This window comes from Seriola dumerili, unplaced genomic scaffold (assembly GCF_002260705.1).
Source record: "Seriola dumerili isolate Sdu_G_001 unplaced genomic scaffold, Sdu_1.0 BDQW01002433.1, whole genome shotgun sequence".
Classification (NCBI taxonomy): domain Eukaryota; kingdom Metazoa; phylum Chordata; class Actinopteri; order Carangiformes; family Carangidae; genus Seriola; species Seriola dumerili.
In genome coordinates, this window is record NW_019176688.1 from 4,381 (window position 1) to 17,897 (window position 13,517).

Below are 13,517 nucleotides of genomic sequence, written 5' to 3' on the forward strand. Positions count from 1 at the left end.
TGAACCAGCATTGCCCCTCATCCAGTGCTGTTGGTCCTCCCCTCGCTCCAGCACCACTCTCTCCTGAGAGAGATGAAGAGAAGACAGGAGGACCAACTTCTTCTGTCTTCATTTATACCTTTTTGATTGACATTATCTAAATTATGTCATTTGTTGCAATTGGAGAGGTGTTTTTGTCTGTCACCTGATGTCTCATGATGATGTCAGTCCAGTGTTCCCTCTCTTTTAGCTCTGTGTTTGGTCTCCACCAGCTCCTGAGGGAAATCTGTCTCTTTAGCTTCTTAATGCTCCACTATGTTCGCCAGCTGCTCTCGTCCGTGTCTGTCTGCTGAGGAGGTCGTGGACAGTGGCTACTGCTGAAAAAGTACATATATTCAAAGATGACAAAGACGGTAACTGAATCATTATTTTACTGCGCAGTTCTTTTTTCTTTTCAATTATATTCTTGAATTGCGTTCACCATTTAATTTGTAATTTGTGCTTCCTTTTATTCTTGCAGCTCACATCATGTACTGCGGTACAGTGGATGGATGGGCATCGGTTGGTCGTCACATGACTCACTATCACAGGGTGAGGAGCCCTGGAGAGAGATCATCAGTTTCACCTGTACCTCAAGTTCTGTTAGGCTTCAAATATATATATGTTGAAATAATTCTATAATGAATTCAGATTTCTCAAGTACTTTCTCATCCACTTTATTTTAAAAGTGGAGTGTAGAGTGTAATAGTCTAACATTTAATCCACCAACTGAAGCTTGCTAATCGTTGTTCTTTCTGTCACCATGATGAAACGTCAGCTCATCTCTCTTGGGATTGTACTTTCAGCTAGTCTTTTCAGTGTGACCTTAATCTGTTTTAAAGGGGCTATTTGTACGTTTTCTATGACATTGACTGGGGTTTCTTGTCGGGAGCAGGTGGTGATGATTGTCATTGCAAATAGAAGATATGAGGTTATAATATGCTCTCCGAGCAGCCTTACTTCGTCAGGTCAGATTGGAGGCTACAGTGAGATGCTATCGGAAAGTGACAAGACGGGCCGGGGCAAGCTGGTTGGCATGCTAACTTCAGTAGCATAAAAGACATGATAGAGACAAGAGTTAACTTTGTTGTTGCTTTCCACCACTGGACACTGATCTTGGAAAGTAAAGGAATGAGGTTTGATACTGAACTCAACGTTTACTCTAGACTGGTAAGTAAAGAGCTGTTAATGCTAACGCTAGATGTAGCGATAGTAAAACTTACAAATAGCTAATTTTCAATTTTTAATTTTCAACAGACTATTACATACTTAACTCAGAATTGAATTAGCTGTGAAAACTAGTCTTGTGTAATGAATTTGATTTGTAATTCATGTAATTTAAGTTTGTTTATGTTTGTTTTTCATTTTTATTTCTTTATGTTTTTATTTTTATGTATCATAATCTGTGCACCAACTCCTGCACACATTGCCCCATTGTTGGGTTTATTAAAAAAATTAAAGACCGCGGCAACTCCACCTCCAGCTGTATTTAGTCATTCTGCCACCAGCTGTTTACTCACTTACCCTCCAGCTATGTTTACTCACTCCGCCTCACCAAGCTGTTAGACAGTTTACTTTTTCTTAACTTATAAGAAACACTTGCACGAGATGAAACCGAGGAAGCAACATGTCCTGCTGGTGTGGATGTTGGTCTGCACCGGAGTAGCAGAGGCGTGGGATGATGTCTGCTTCACAGCAACATTAGTGGTTGGCGTTGTTGCGACTCTGGCTGGAGTTTCATATAAGTACCACACTTCCAACTATCATGAGAGCTGTGGACACCGGTTGATTTCTTTCACATGGCAAGGTAACACATATTCACTACAATTCAGTTCAGTCCAGTTTAGTAAGCTTATTGGCATGAATGTCAGGTGAGCAGTAGCTACTGCCAAAAGAACATATTTCATATTTAAGTAAAATTAAAAAAATAAATAAATGAATAGGTATTTTTCGTTTTGTGAAATGTTAATTCATGTTACTGATGAGCTAGTTAATTTGTCAGGACTGAAAGTAGGCCTAGTTGTCAGCCACAAGTGGAAGGTGTCAGTGGAGGAGAGGATCAGAGCATGAGAGAGGAGTCAAGGTGAGAGTACCAAGTCTTTAGGAGTGTATTAACGAGTGTATTAAAGCTGACGTTTACATGATTTTAAAAGCATAGAGTGAGTGGCTTTAACCCGCAGTGCCTGGAGAGATAATGAAAATATAATTTTTGCATTTTCCAGGACTTGCGTATGACCTCGATCCTCAAACTGTTTGGACAGCACATCGCAGCACACAGCATCTTTTCCTCAGCATCAGTTAAAGCAGTGGCTCAAAGAGGGCATCACTGACTGTGAACGCTCCATGTTCAGGTGGATAAGATGGATCCCGAATTGATGGACAGCATTTAGCCATACCTGGACTACTATGACAAGCTGGATGGAGTTTCTTATCAGAAAGCCATCTTCATCTTCCTCAGGTGAAAAGCTGAATGTATTCCTCAGGGTTGGGTTACGCTTGATCAGAACTATTTTGTATGGCGTGTTGTCTGACCATGTTAGAATTGAAATGGGTTTATAGCTTTTTCTGAATGGCCCCACTCAAAGGCAGAGTGAACATTTTCAGGCAGTCTCTCCCGGAGGGCATTCAGAGTATTTCACTTGGTTGTTGTTCACTTGAAAGGTGAGAGAAATTGTTGTGTCAAGAAAATAAAAAATAGACCTATAGAAGGAAGTTCAAAACCTGGATCCTTTCTCACCTCTGCACAGCCGGTTAATCACGGTGTGAAGTGGGTCCGAATGGTGGATTATTGGTTTTGGAAAGGTCACAGAAATGTCTGGATACAGCTGCGTCTAATCCAACGTTGGAAAGATGTGTGAGGAGGGGGTTTCTGAAGCTGACCACCCAGCGAGCAGTTCTGACTAGTACTAGAGTATACATGCTCTTAAGTCTCTAAACATTTTCATTTGAACCATAGAAAGGTATCAATCAAACCCGCCAGCAATAATATCTGGCCAGTCAGATTATTTTGATAATCTGATAAATCCGCGCTGGCGACAGCCAGAGGCATATCGATTTCGGGTTATCTGTCCATCCATCCATCCGTCCCAGTCCTGTGGACATATCTCAGTTAAATTCCTTGACAGAACTTCTTCAAATTTGGCACAAACATTCATTAGAACTTGTGGATGAACTGATTAGATTTTGGTGGTCAAAGGTCAAAGCTCATGGTGATGACCAGGCACTGTGGGTAATAATTGTGCCCCAATCCAGCCAAAATGTTTTTTTTAAAGCAGAATCCTATTTTGTCTTTAAAGAGGAGGAAGTGTTAAATCATACATAGACCTCTGACAGATTACTGTGATTGTGAAGGAACACTGTAGGTGTGGTTGTAAAGATGACATTATCAAGATGTGTCCCTGTTAACACCACCAGAAAAAACAAATCACAAATAAAATAAGAAATTTCGAAATAAGAAAATCTGAAATTTTATTTGAGTCACTGTTCCTGATGCATCCTTCACAACAAGGTTGATGAGTGCACTGCATGACTTATGAACCAGAGGGGTACGATTAAATTAATGATTGAATAGTTTTATGTCCTTGCCTAAGATAAAGAGGAGAGAGAAGCAGTGACATCATGTGGTAGATGCAGGTACGTGTTGCAGGCAGGGCTTGTCCTTCGCCCACGGACAGTGAGGTTCCAGTAAAGCATGAAGCTGAAATGCAGTATCAGAGTTGAAGAGCATGTTTGCAACAAAAGTAACTGTGAAAGGTCTCGATACAATAAAGCTGTGAGTTTGAAGCATCAAAATATGCAAAGTGCATTTTTTTTTATGTCAGCAGGAGTGGAGAAATAGTCATAAAAAGCTATAATACTGCTCTATTATAATATGGCTTGCATAAGGAAGGATGGACGCTGCTTTTTTGTTCGTGCATAGTTATTTAATAATTTTTGTGTCTGTTCAGATGTGTGCTCTGCCTGTCAAAGTACAGTGGGTACTTCTTTCAAAGGTCACTGAGGCTATGGCAAATGTTACCCCAAATCAGCCAGGCAGCAGGGCTTACTCAGGATTTTTTGTTCCGTATTCTGTCACCACACAGGTGGAACAGCTACTAATCTCTTTTGGGACTGTACTTTCACTCAGTCAGTCTTTTTGGCATGACCTTAATCTGTTTCAAACAAAAAATGAGATACTTAAGTTAAAATTTAATTCATTTATTTCGCTGATGAAATGCCTGCCAAGAAAAAATGTATATTATTAATGTCATTTCTTTATATACATACCGGCAAAATTGCAAAACAGAAGCCCAACCTTGTTATCCTCATGTCCTACCTGGACACACTAAAATACTGCATAAACTAAAAGCTCTAAAGCTGTGAAAACTAGAACCATATGTAATGATTTAACTTTGTTTTTTATTTATTAATTTTCTTTTTTATTAATTGTTTATGTATTATGATATGTGCACTACCTTGAGCATAGGCTACATTGGCTTCTTACAGTTGTTTAAACCTATTGTCACTTCCATTGTGTGAATAAAGTTTATGTAAAAAAAATTATTTACCCATCACGCCTCCAGTTTACCGAAGTTCATCTGCTCCGCCTTAAGCCTTTAGACAGTTTACTGTCTTCGTCAATAGGCAACTTTTGTTCGAAATGAAACCGAGGGAGCGACACGTTCTGCTGCTGTGGATGCTGGTCTGCTCCGGCGCGACTGAGGCGTTCGATCCCTTCACCATCGGGGCCGGTGTGGCAGGGACTGCCGCTGCGGCGATGCTTTCACCCATGATTTACTGCCGTTTCAAAGAGTGCTGTCGACCAGACTGGGTTTCTTTCAAATCGACAGGTAACACCTTTGTCCTACTAACACATTAGCCACGACATCTGACTTTTTTCAATGCAGTATGATTTATTGGCATGACTGTCAGGTGAACAATACTGACAAAACGCCACAGACAATACAGCTTTAACTATAATAGAATGCTGCAGGGTTGACGTATTTCTGTGTGCCAACCCGGAAGTTCGACTGAACCACTTTTTTGACTTTTGAAGCAGATACTATGGCTATAAGTAAAAAGCTAATGGTATGCTATAAACGAACTACACCACTTTCTGTTTAGTGCTTACCTCCTCTACAAAAGCTTTTCCTCCATTGCGAGTGAATTAGGATTTTGAACATAACGTATAATATAATAAAATATTAAAACATAATTATTCTATAAATTATAATAATAGTAAATATTATATTGTTATTTTACACAATTTTATTCTATTTTTTTTCAATTTACTTTCTCTTTCACCCTCTTTCCTTTCATGCTACCATGCCACACTCTACACCATAAACTAGTCTACCCAGGATCACAAAACACAGATACAGTACATATGATTACCTCTAATATAAACATCAAAACATGTGCATGCACACACACACACTGTCATACATAACTGTCTCAATAACTTCTTATTTTTGTTGTCGTCTACATTTCTGTCCATTAGGTCTTTTGCACCATTTCAGTCACACCTATTTTTGTTATGTTATGTCACCAATAAAGGAAATAAAAAGGAAATTAAAGCTGCAAGCAGTGTTGAGTGGGCCCTTTTGTGGACAGCAGGAGTAGCTGGCAGGAGGCCTGTTAAAGCAGCCTGCATCGTCACAACCATGGGACACTGCGCTTACGAGTAAGACTTCCTGCATGGCGGCAGGCAACGTGTTGCATGCAAGATGCACCAAACATGCATTTTTTTGACATTATTATTGCATATTTTTTTTCTTTTATATGCTGTATATCAAGTGCAGACCAGAACATGAAAATTTCATGTAAATCATGTAAATGAAATGATGATTGTATCTCAAGGGGGATATTTCCTGTATCCAGTAGGTGGCGCTATGACTATAACTACCTTTTTTCCATGCAGATGTGTATGACTGTCATCAAACGTGAAATTTGCAGCAGAATAGACAATGTATATTATAGTCATAACAACTTCCTGTTTAATTGTGAAACATCAAAATTCGCAGCGCCATCACAGCTGCACCATTCAACGAAAATTCACCGTGACGCATCATAAGGGTGTTATGCATTTTCTGACCAATTTTGGGGCAGATTGGACCTTGTATAACAGAGTTACAACAACTTCATGTTATGAAAATTGCCACAATGCCATGGACATGCCGTTCAATGAGCCTTGAATAGCTTAAAAAGCACTAATCCTGTTGACTCTCTGCTGTGTACTTCTTAGGACTGAAGAAAGACCTGGATAACAAACTATTCGGACAGCATGTTGCATCACGCATCATCTTAAAAGCTGTGGATGGATTCATGAGCAATGACAACCCAAAGAAGCCTCTGGTGCTCTCTCTGCATGGATCGACCGGCACAGGGAAGAACTTTGCTAGTCAGCTGATTGCTGAAAACATTTACAAGGAGGGAATTAAGAGCAGATTTTTTCATGTTTTCTCAGCCACACATCACTTCCCACATCCAAAACAACATCTTCACACCTACAAGGTATGGAGTACAAATAAGTTGATTCATCTCCCTTTCAATTGAAACACAGTGACACTGTTCTTTTTCAGCCTTTTGTATGAATTAAACATGCTGCTGTTTCTCCTTAGCATCAGTTAAAGCAGCTGCTCAGAGAGAGTGTCACCGACTGTGAACGCTCCATGTTCATCTTTGATGAGGTGGATAAGATGGATCCTGAATTGATTGACAGTATCAAGTCATACCTGGACTACTATGACAAGCTGGATGGAGTTTCTTATCGGAAAGCCATCTTTATCTTCCTCAGGTAAAGAGCTGAATATATTTCTAAGGGTTGGCTTATGCTTGATCAGAACTATTTTGTATGGCGTGTTGTCTGACCACGTTAGAATTGAAAGAATAGATTTTTCTTAATGGCCACACTCAAAGGCAGAGTGAACATTTTCAGGCAGTCTCTCCTGGAAGGCATTCATACTGTTGCACTTGGTTGTTGACTTGAAGGGTGACAGAAATTGTTGGGTCAAGAATGAAAAAAATAGACCTAGAGAGGGAAGTTCAAAACCTGGATCCTTTCTCATCTCTGCACAGCTGGTTAATCACGGTGTGAAGAGGGTCTGAATGGTAGAATTTTGGTTTTGGAAAGGTCACAGAAATAGTCAGACACAGGCCCCTCTTATCTGAGTTTCTGAAGCTGTTTGACCAACCAACAAGCAGTTTGGACATGATATACTGGCTTTTTTCATTTGAACCATAGAAAGGTATCAATCAAAAATGTATCACTTGTCTGTTTATAGGGTCCTGTTAAGAGCAAGTACTGAAAAGGAAAAAATTCAGAGCAATTGAATAGTAACAATGCATTAAGAAAGAATTGTAGGTATATGAGACTATACTTTGTATACTGTATATCTGTATTTGTTATATTGATTTTTTTTTTCATCGGTTTAAAACAGTGTGGTAACAACAGATAAACAGAGGAAAATTGTAATATGTTGCCTTGTTCTGATCTTCTTCAAAGCAATGCCGGTGGGGACAACATCGCACAGACAGCTTTAGACTTCTGGAAAGCAGGACGAAAACGAGAGGAGATCGGGCACAAAGACCTGGGAACATCGCTCTCTCTATCACTGTTCAACAACAAAGACAGTGAGTATAAATTACAGATAACGCTGTTTTGTAATTATCACTCAGAAACTACCTATGACGAAAAATTGATTTTTTTCTATTGGAAATATCTATTAAACTCTCCCCGTAGGTGGTTTTTTTCATTCAAGTTTGATTGACAAGAGCCTGGTGGACTTCTTCGTCCCATTGCTGCCTCTGGAGTACAAACATGTGGTCCAGTGTGCCATGGCTGAGATGAAAGCCAGACAACTTCGGCCGGACCAGGATGTGGCAGAGAGGCTGGCCAAAGATTTAGTCTATTCCCCCAAATCTGAAAGAGTCTTCTCTGCCACTGGCTGCAAGACAGTAGACACCAAGTTGCACTTCTACTTATAATATCACCATCGGATGGATGCTACGTTGGATCACAACGTGCACTTCTTTTTTTTTTTTTTTTTTTTTTTTTTTTTTTACAAAGAAAATCTGACTGAACTCTTTAGACGTCTCTTTGGAGATTTGGCTGTCTGACCTCGGGGCCATGAAGAGGGTCAGCAGGCCTTCTCCAATGTTTCATCTCGCTTATAATAATAAGATTTGAATACTATCATTTGCAACTGAATAAGGGGTTTGATCATCACTATTATGTGACAACAATGAGAAGATGGTGTTGCCTTCCTGAGAGACACTTAATGACTGAATGAGTCCTGAAACTATGACATGTCACTGTTTTAATATGTTTTTAATGTGTACTTCATATAATGTTTGTGGATTACTGGAAATCACCTGCCTTAATTCTTACTTTCACCATTTTATCTCATCATATTTATTTTGCACGTGTCCACTTATGAGTGAGACATACATATGAGTTTATTAACAGTGTTGGACTTTGTGGGTCTTTAGTTTCAGTTTATTTCAGTTTGTAATTGTTAAAGAAGTAATGCCCTTATAGATAATTTTTTCTTATTCTTTAGATTTCTTTTCACCCTCCTGACAACATGTTGCCCTTATTTTTTGATAGGATTCAGGTCTATGGTTACCAATAAAACAGAAATGGATAAAAACCTTGATCTCTTTCAAGTGTTGCTCTCCGAGCAGCCCTACGTCCTCAGGTCAGATTGGAGGCTACAGTGAGTTGCTATAGGAAAGTGAGGAGATGGGCTGGGGCTAGCTGGTTAGCATGCTAACTTTAAAAGCAGAAAAGACGTGATAAGATTTAACATTGTTGTTGCTTTCCACCACTGGACACTGATCTTGGAAAGTAAAGGAATGAAGTTTGATACTGAGCTCAAAACGTTTCCTCTAGACTGGTAAGTAAAGAGCTGTTAAGGCTAACGCTAGATGTAGCGATAGTAAAACTTACAAATTGCTAATTTAAATAGAAAATGACATACTTAACTCAAAATTGAATGACCTTTGGAAACTAGAGTATTGTGTAATGAATTTGATTTGTAATTCATGAATTAAACTGTTTGTTTTTATGTATCATAATCTATGCACCAACTCCTGCACACATTGCGCCTTTGGGGTGGTAAAGTCAGTTCCTTTGTGTAAATAAAGTTTATTTAAAAAAATTTAAAAAAAAAAATCAAAATTAAAGACCGCGGCACCTCCACCCCCAGCTGTAATTAGTCACTCCACCACCAGCTGTTGACTCGCCCTCCAGCTATGTTTACTCGCTCCGCCTCACCGAGCTGTTAGACAGTTTACTTTTTCTTAACTTATAAGAAACACTTGCACGAGATGAAACCGAGGAAGCAACATGTCCTGCTGCTGTGGATGTTGGTCTGCACCGGAGTGGCTGAGGCGTCAGAGTACGTCGCCGCGGCAGCCGTGGTCGGCGTTGTTGCGACTCTGACTGGAGTTGTATATAGGTACCAGAACATTTACTGCTATTATGAGTGCTGTGGACGCCAGTGGATTTCTTTCAATTGGCAAGGTAACACACATTCATTTCTATTCAATTCAGTTTAGTTCAGTAAGGTTATTGGCATGAATGTCAGGTGAACAGTTATTGCCAAAAAAAAACCAAACAAACAAACAACATATTTCATCAAGTAAAATGAATTAAATAAATGGATTAAAACAAAACACTAAACAGTTTTTTTTTTCGTTTTGTGTGTGTTTTATATATATGATAGACTTTGTCAAGGTAACTATTTGTCACTGATGTTGTTTTAATGTGCATCTATATAGTACTTTTCACTGTCATCTACTTCTATGAAGTTTGGGATTAACAAATCAAATTTCTCAAAGTATTCAACTCTTTGAAGATCTAGATATGTTAAAGTTGACTGTCGATGCCCAGTTCTGACCGGAGGTGCAGGTGCTGCTGTAGTCCTTGTGTGGGTGACAGCAACACTAGGTAATCAGCATGGAGCCTGAATTTAACTTCCTTATTGTTAAGGGTTAAAGGTTGGAGATAAGCTGTTGTCTGGAAAGACGTCTCTCCCTTGAATGAAGAAATCTGCAGTTTTGTTGTAAAGTTTTACTCCACATTTATTACAGATGTACAGAAGGTCTACATTGACTCAATTATGTCATAAAGTTTTAACCCCTTAATTAATTTGGAGAATTTTATTTTATAACTGCTCTTAGAATCATAAGCCTCTTTAAAATGAATAAAACATGTGTCTGTATGCAATATATTTAATATGCTTTCTTTGTGTTTTTACGTATGTTTTTATTTTATACATTTGTTTTTACTTGCTTTACTTTTACGTAATCTTATTTATTTTTATTATACTTTGTACAGCACTTTGGTCAGTTCAAGCTGTGCTTAAGTGTTCTCTAGCAATAAAGTTGACTTCACTTGATAAGGGAGGACAGCATCCGGGCATTGCTGCAGAAAACCTTCCCCAGATTACTGCTCACAGAAATGCCTCAGTAAATGTTAAGCGTGTGTGAGTGAGTTCAGTATATTCAGTTTGAAACAAAATGATGGACAGGGCATTAAAGTTCTTTAATTAGAGTGTTTACATCAATATATAAAGAGCTGTGTGGGGGTTATAGCCATTTAACATCATATAATGTCCACTATTTTCCCATGTTGGTTGTTGGCCTGTTAGCTTGTAACTGGCAGCGACTGACAGTTAGTGTTAGTGATTGTGCTAATGTAAACTGTCACTCTTTTTACTGAGAAGCTTTTGGTGATTTTGGTGTTTCAAAATGGTTAGTTTTAGAGAAAACATTGGTGAGACTGAACCACCCATGTTTGAGCCTCAGTCAGACCCAGACTCAGACAAGGAGTCCGTTGTGATCAAAATGAGCGACTAACAGACGTATCAGAATGGTTAGCACAGTTAGCATCTTTTATTTGTTTGTTAGCTTGTAACTGGTGATGGCTGACAAAGTGTTAGTAGTGTTGCTAATGCAAACTCTCCCTCTCTGTATTGATAATGTTTCAGGTTTATTTTCCCTGCCCACATCCCCACAAATTGACAGGATTGGTTCCTTAGGTTTGTGGCGTAACCCTGGCTGTCTGAATCTGTTTTTATGAGACTGTTATTGGTACACTGCAGTTCCAAGGTGGAGATATGCAGTCATGACATTGACTGCTTATTTTTCTCTTGAAATGTCTGGTATTATATAAAGAACACCATATAGACATGATAACTAGCTTAAAAACTTTTCATCAGAGGGGGTTGCTACTAAGGATCTGTGGATACTAATGTGAAGTGGTATATTATAGTAAACCATGAGTGGTAAACCCTTCATAGTGTCACAGGCCAGTGAAGTAGCAGAGGTATACCATCACCCACTTTTTGATCTTTGCACTGTTGTGCCTGTCACACTGTTTCAGATTTAGATTTCAGTCAGATACAGGGTTTTCCCACAGTATTTATATACTGCCCTAGATTTAGTGTATGGGATTTGCTGTATGAATAAGGTAATAATAAAACCTGCTGGTACTTAAATGTAGGTATAGTGGAAGAAAACAAGACTATGGGGAACTATGGTGTGAGATAAGGCAAGATGTTGGTGGCTTACCACCTCAGCTAAACAGTCAGAGTGAGGTTTTTCAGTCAATTTTTGCAGCCAATACTCCTGTTGACTTTCTGCTTTCTACTTTCCAGGATTTGCGGATGACCTCGACCTCAAACTGTTTGGACAGCACATCGCAGCACACAGCATCTTAAAAGCTGTGGAAGGATTCATGAGCAATAACAACCCAAAGAAGCCTCTGGTGCTCTCTCTGCATGGATCGACCGGCACAGGGAAGAACTTTGCTAGTCAGCTGATTGCTGAAAACATTTACAAGGAGGGAATTAAGAGCAGATTTTTTCATGTTTTCTCAGCCACACATCACTTCCCACATCCAAAACAACATCTTCACACCTACAAGGTATGGAGTACAAATAAGTTGATTTATTTTACTTTTAATTAAAACAAAGTGACACTGTTCTTTTTCAGCCTTTTGTATGAATTAAAGTTGCCAATGTTTCTCCTCAGATTCGGTTAAAGCAGTGGCTCAAAGAGGGCATCACCGACTGTGAACGCTCCATGTTCATTTTTGATGAGGTGGATAAGATGGATCCTAATTTGATGGACAGCATTAAGCCATACCTGGACTACTATGACAAGCTGGATGGAGTTTCTTATCAGAAAGCCATCTTCATCTTCCTCAGGTGAAAAGCTGAATGTATTCCTCAGGGTTGGGTTACGCTTGATCAGAACTATTTTGTATGGCGTGTTGTTTGACCACGTTAGAATTGAAAAGGGTTTATAGCTTTTTCTGAATGGCCACTGGTAACAACAGATAAACAGAGGCAAATTCTAATATGTGGCCTTTTTCTGATCTTCCTCATAGCAATGAAGGGGGAGACGTCATCGCTCAGACAGCTTTAGATTTCAAGAAAGCAGGACGAAGACGGGAGGCTATCAAGCTTGTAGACCTGGAAACACCGCTTTCTCTATCACTGTTCAACAACACCCAAAGTGAGTATAAATGCTGGAATGCATGAAACAAAAACATGGCCTTTTTTTTTTTTACTACTGGAAATGTCTATTAAACTCTCTCTCTGTAGGTGGCTTTTTTCGTTCAAGTTTGATTTCGAAGAAAATGGTGGACTACTTCATCCCGTTCCTGCCTCTGGAGTACAACCACGTCATCCAGTGTGTCAAGGCTGAGATGAAAACCAGAGGAATTTTGCCAAACCCGGATGTGGCAGAGAGGCTGGCCAAAGATTTAGTCTATTTCCCCAAATCTGAAAGAATCTTCTCTACCATTGGCTGCAAGACGGTAGACAAAAAGTTGCACTTCTACTTATGATATCAAAATCGGATGGATGCTACGTTCGATCACAATGTGCACTTTTTTTTTTTTTTTACAAAGAAAACCTGACTGAACTCTTTAGATGTCTCTTTGGAGGTTTCTCTGTCTGACTTCGGGGCCATGAAGAGGGTCAGCAGCATTCTCCAATGTTTCCTCTCGCTTACACTGAATAAAGGAGCTGATGAAAGCGCTAATTGAATGAAGAAATAATAAGATTGGAATATTATACTTTGTAACTGAATACGGGGTTTGATCTATGCTTTTATGTCACAATGAGAGTTTCAAAGATGGTGTTTTTTTCCTATGAGATTCTTAATGAATGTGTCTTGAAACTATGACAGGTCACTGAATTAGTTGAAGAAAAGTTGCGACTTTTCTGTAAATCAATGTGGTTGCTATTGTTGTTCTGCTGTTTCATTTTTCATATTATCTTTAACAAATGTGTTGCTGTGAACAATGAATGAATTGGTGTGATATCAAACTATGAGTTGGCTTTATGGAACAGCTTAATCCATATTTACTTTATTAGGATCATTCAGCCCCTGATTTTCACAATAATTCCTGTATTCAATAATTTCTGTTTTCAGTGACAAAAAAACTGACTCAACTGCTGAACTGTTTATTATTATTATGTGGAATATTTTACTAGTGAGCAAAG

The 13,517-nt window shown here is 39.0% G+C and overlaps 2 protein-coding genes across 2 annotated transcripts; both read left to right on the forward strand.

Annotated features, from left to right (window-relative positions):
- The first annotated feature begins 4,590 nt into the window (after window positions 1-4,590).
- LOC111239393 (torsin-1A-like) lies at window positions 4,591-8,059 on the forward strand. Its single transcript, XM_022769263.1, has 5 exons — window positions 4,591-4,847; window positions 6,242-6,510; window positions 6,618-6,793; window positions 7,502-7,629; window positions 7,739-8,059. The coding sequence occupies exons 1-5, from the start codon at window positions 4,658-4,660 to the stop codon at window positions 7,981-7,983; spliced, it is 1,008 nt and encodes a 335-aa protein (XP_022624984.1). The 5' UTR covers window positions 4,591-4,657; the 3' UTR covers window positions 7,984-8,059.
- Window positions 8,060-8,097: 38 nt separating this feature from the next.
- Window positions 8,098-13,470, forward strand: LOC111239394 (torsin-1A-like). The gene is made up of 5 exons (XM_022769264.1): window positions 8,098-9,523; window positions 11,661-11,929; window positions 12,037-12,212; window positions 12,395-12,522; window positions 12,612-13,470. Exons 1-5 carry the CDS (start codon window positions 9,328-9,330, stop codon window positions 12,854-12,856), a joined length of 1,014 nt encoding a protein of 337 aa, XP_022624985.1. The 5' UTR covers window positions 8,098-9,327; the 3' UTR covers window positions 12,857-13,470.
- The last annotated feature ends 47 nt before the right edge of the window (window positions 13,471-13,517 follow it).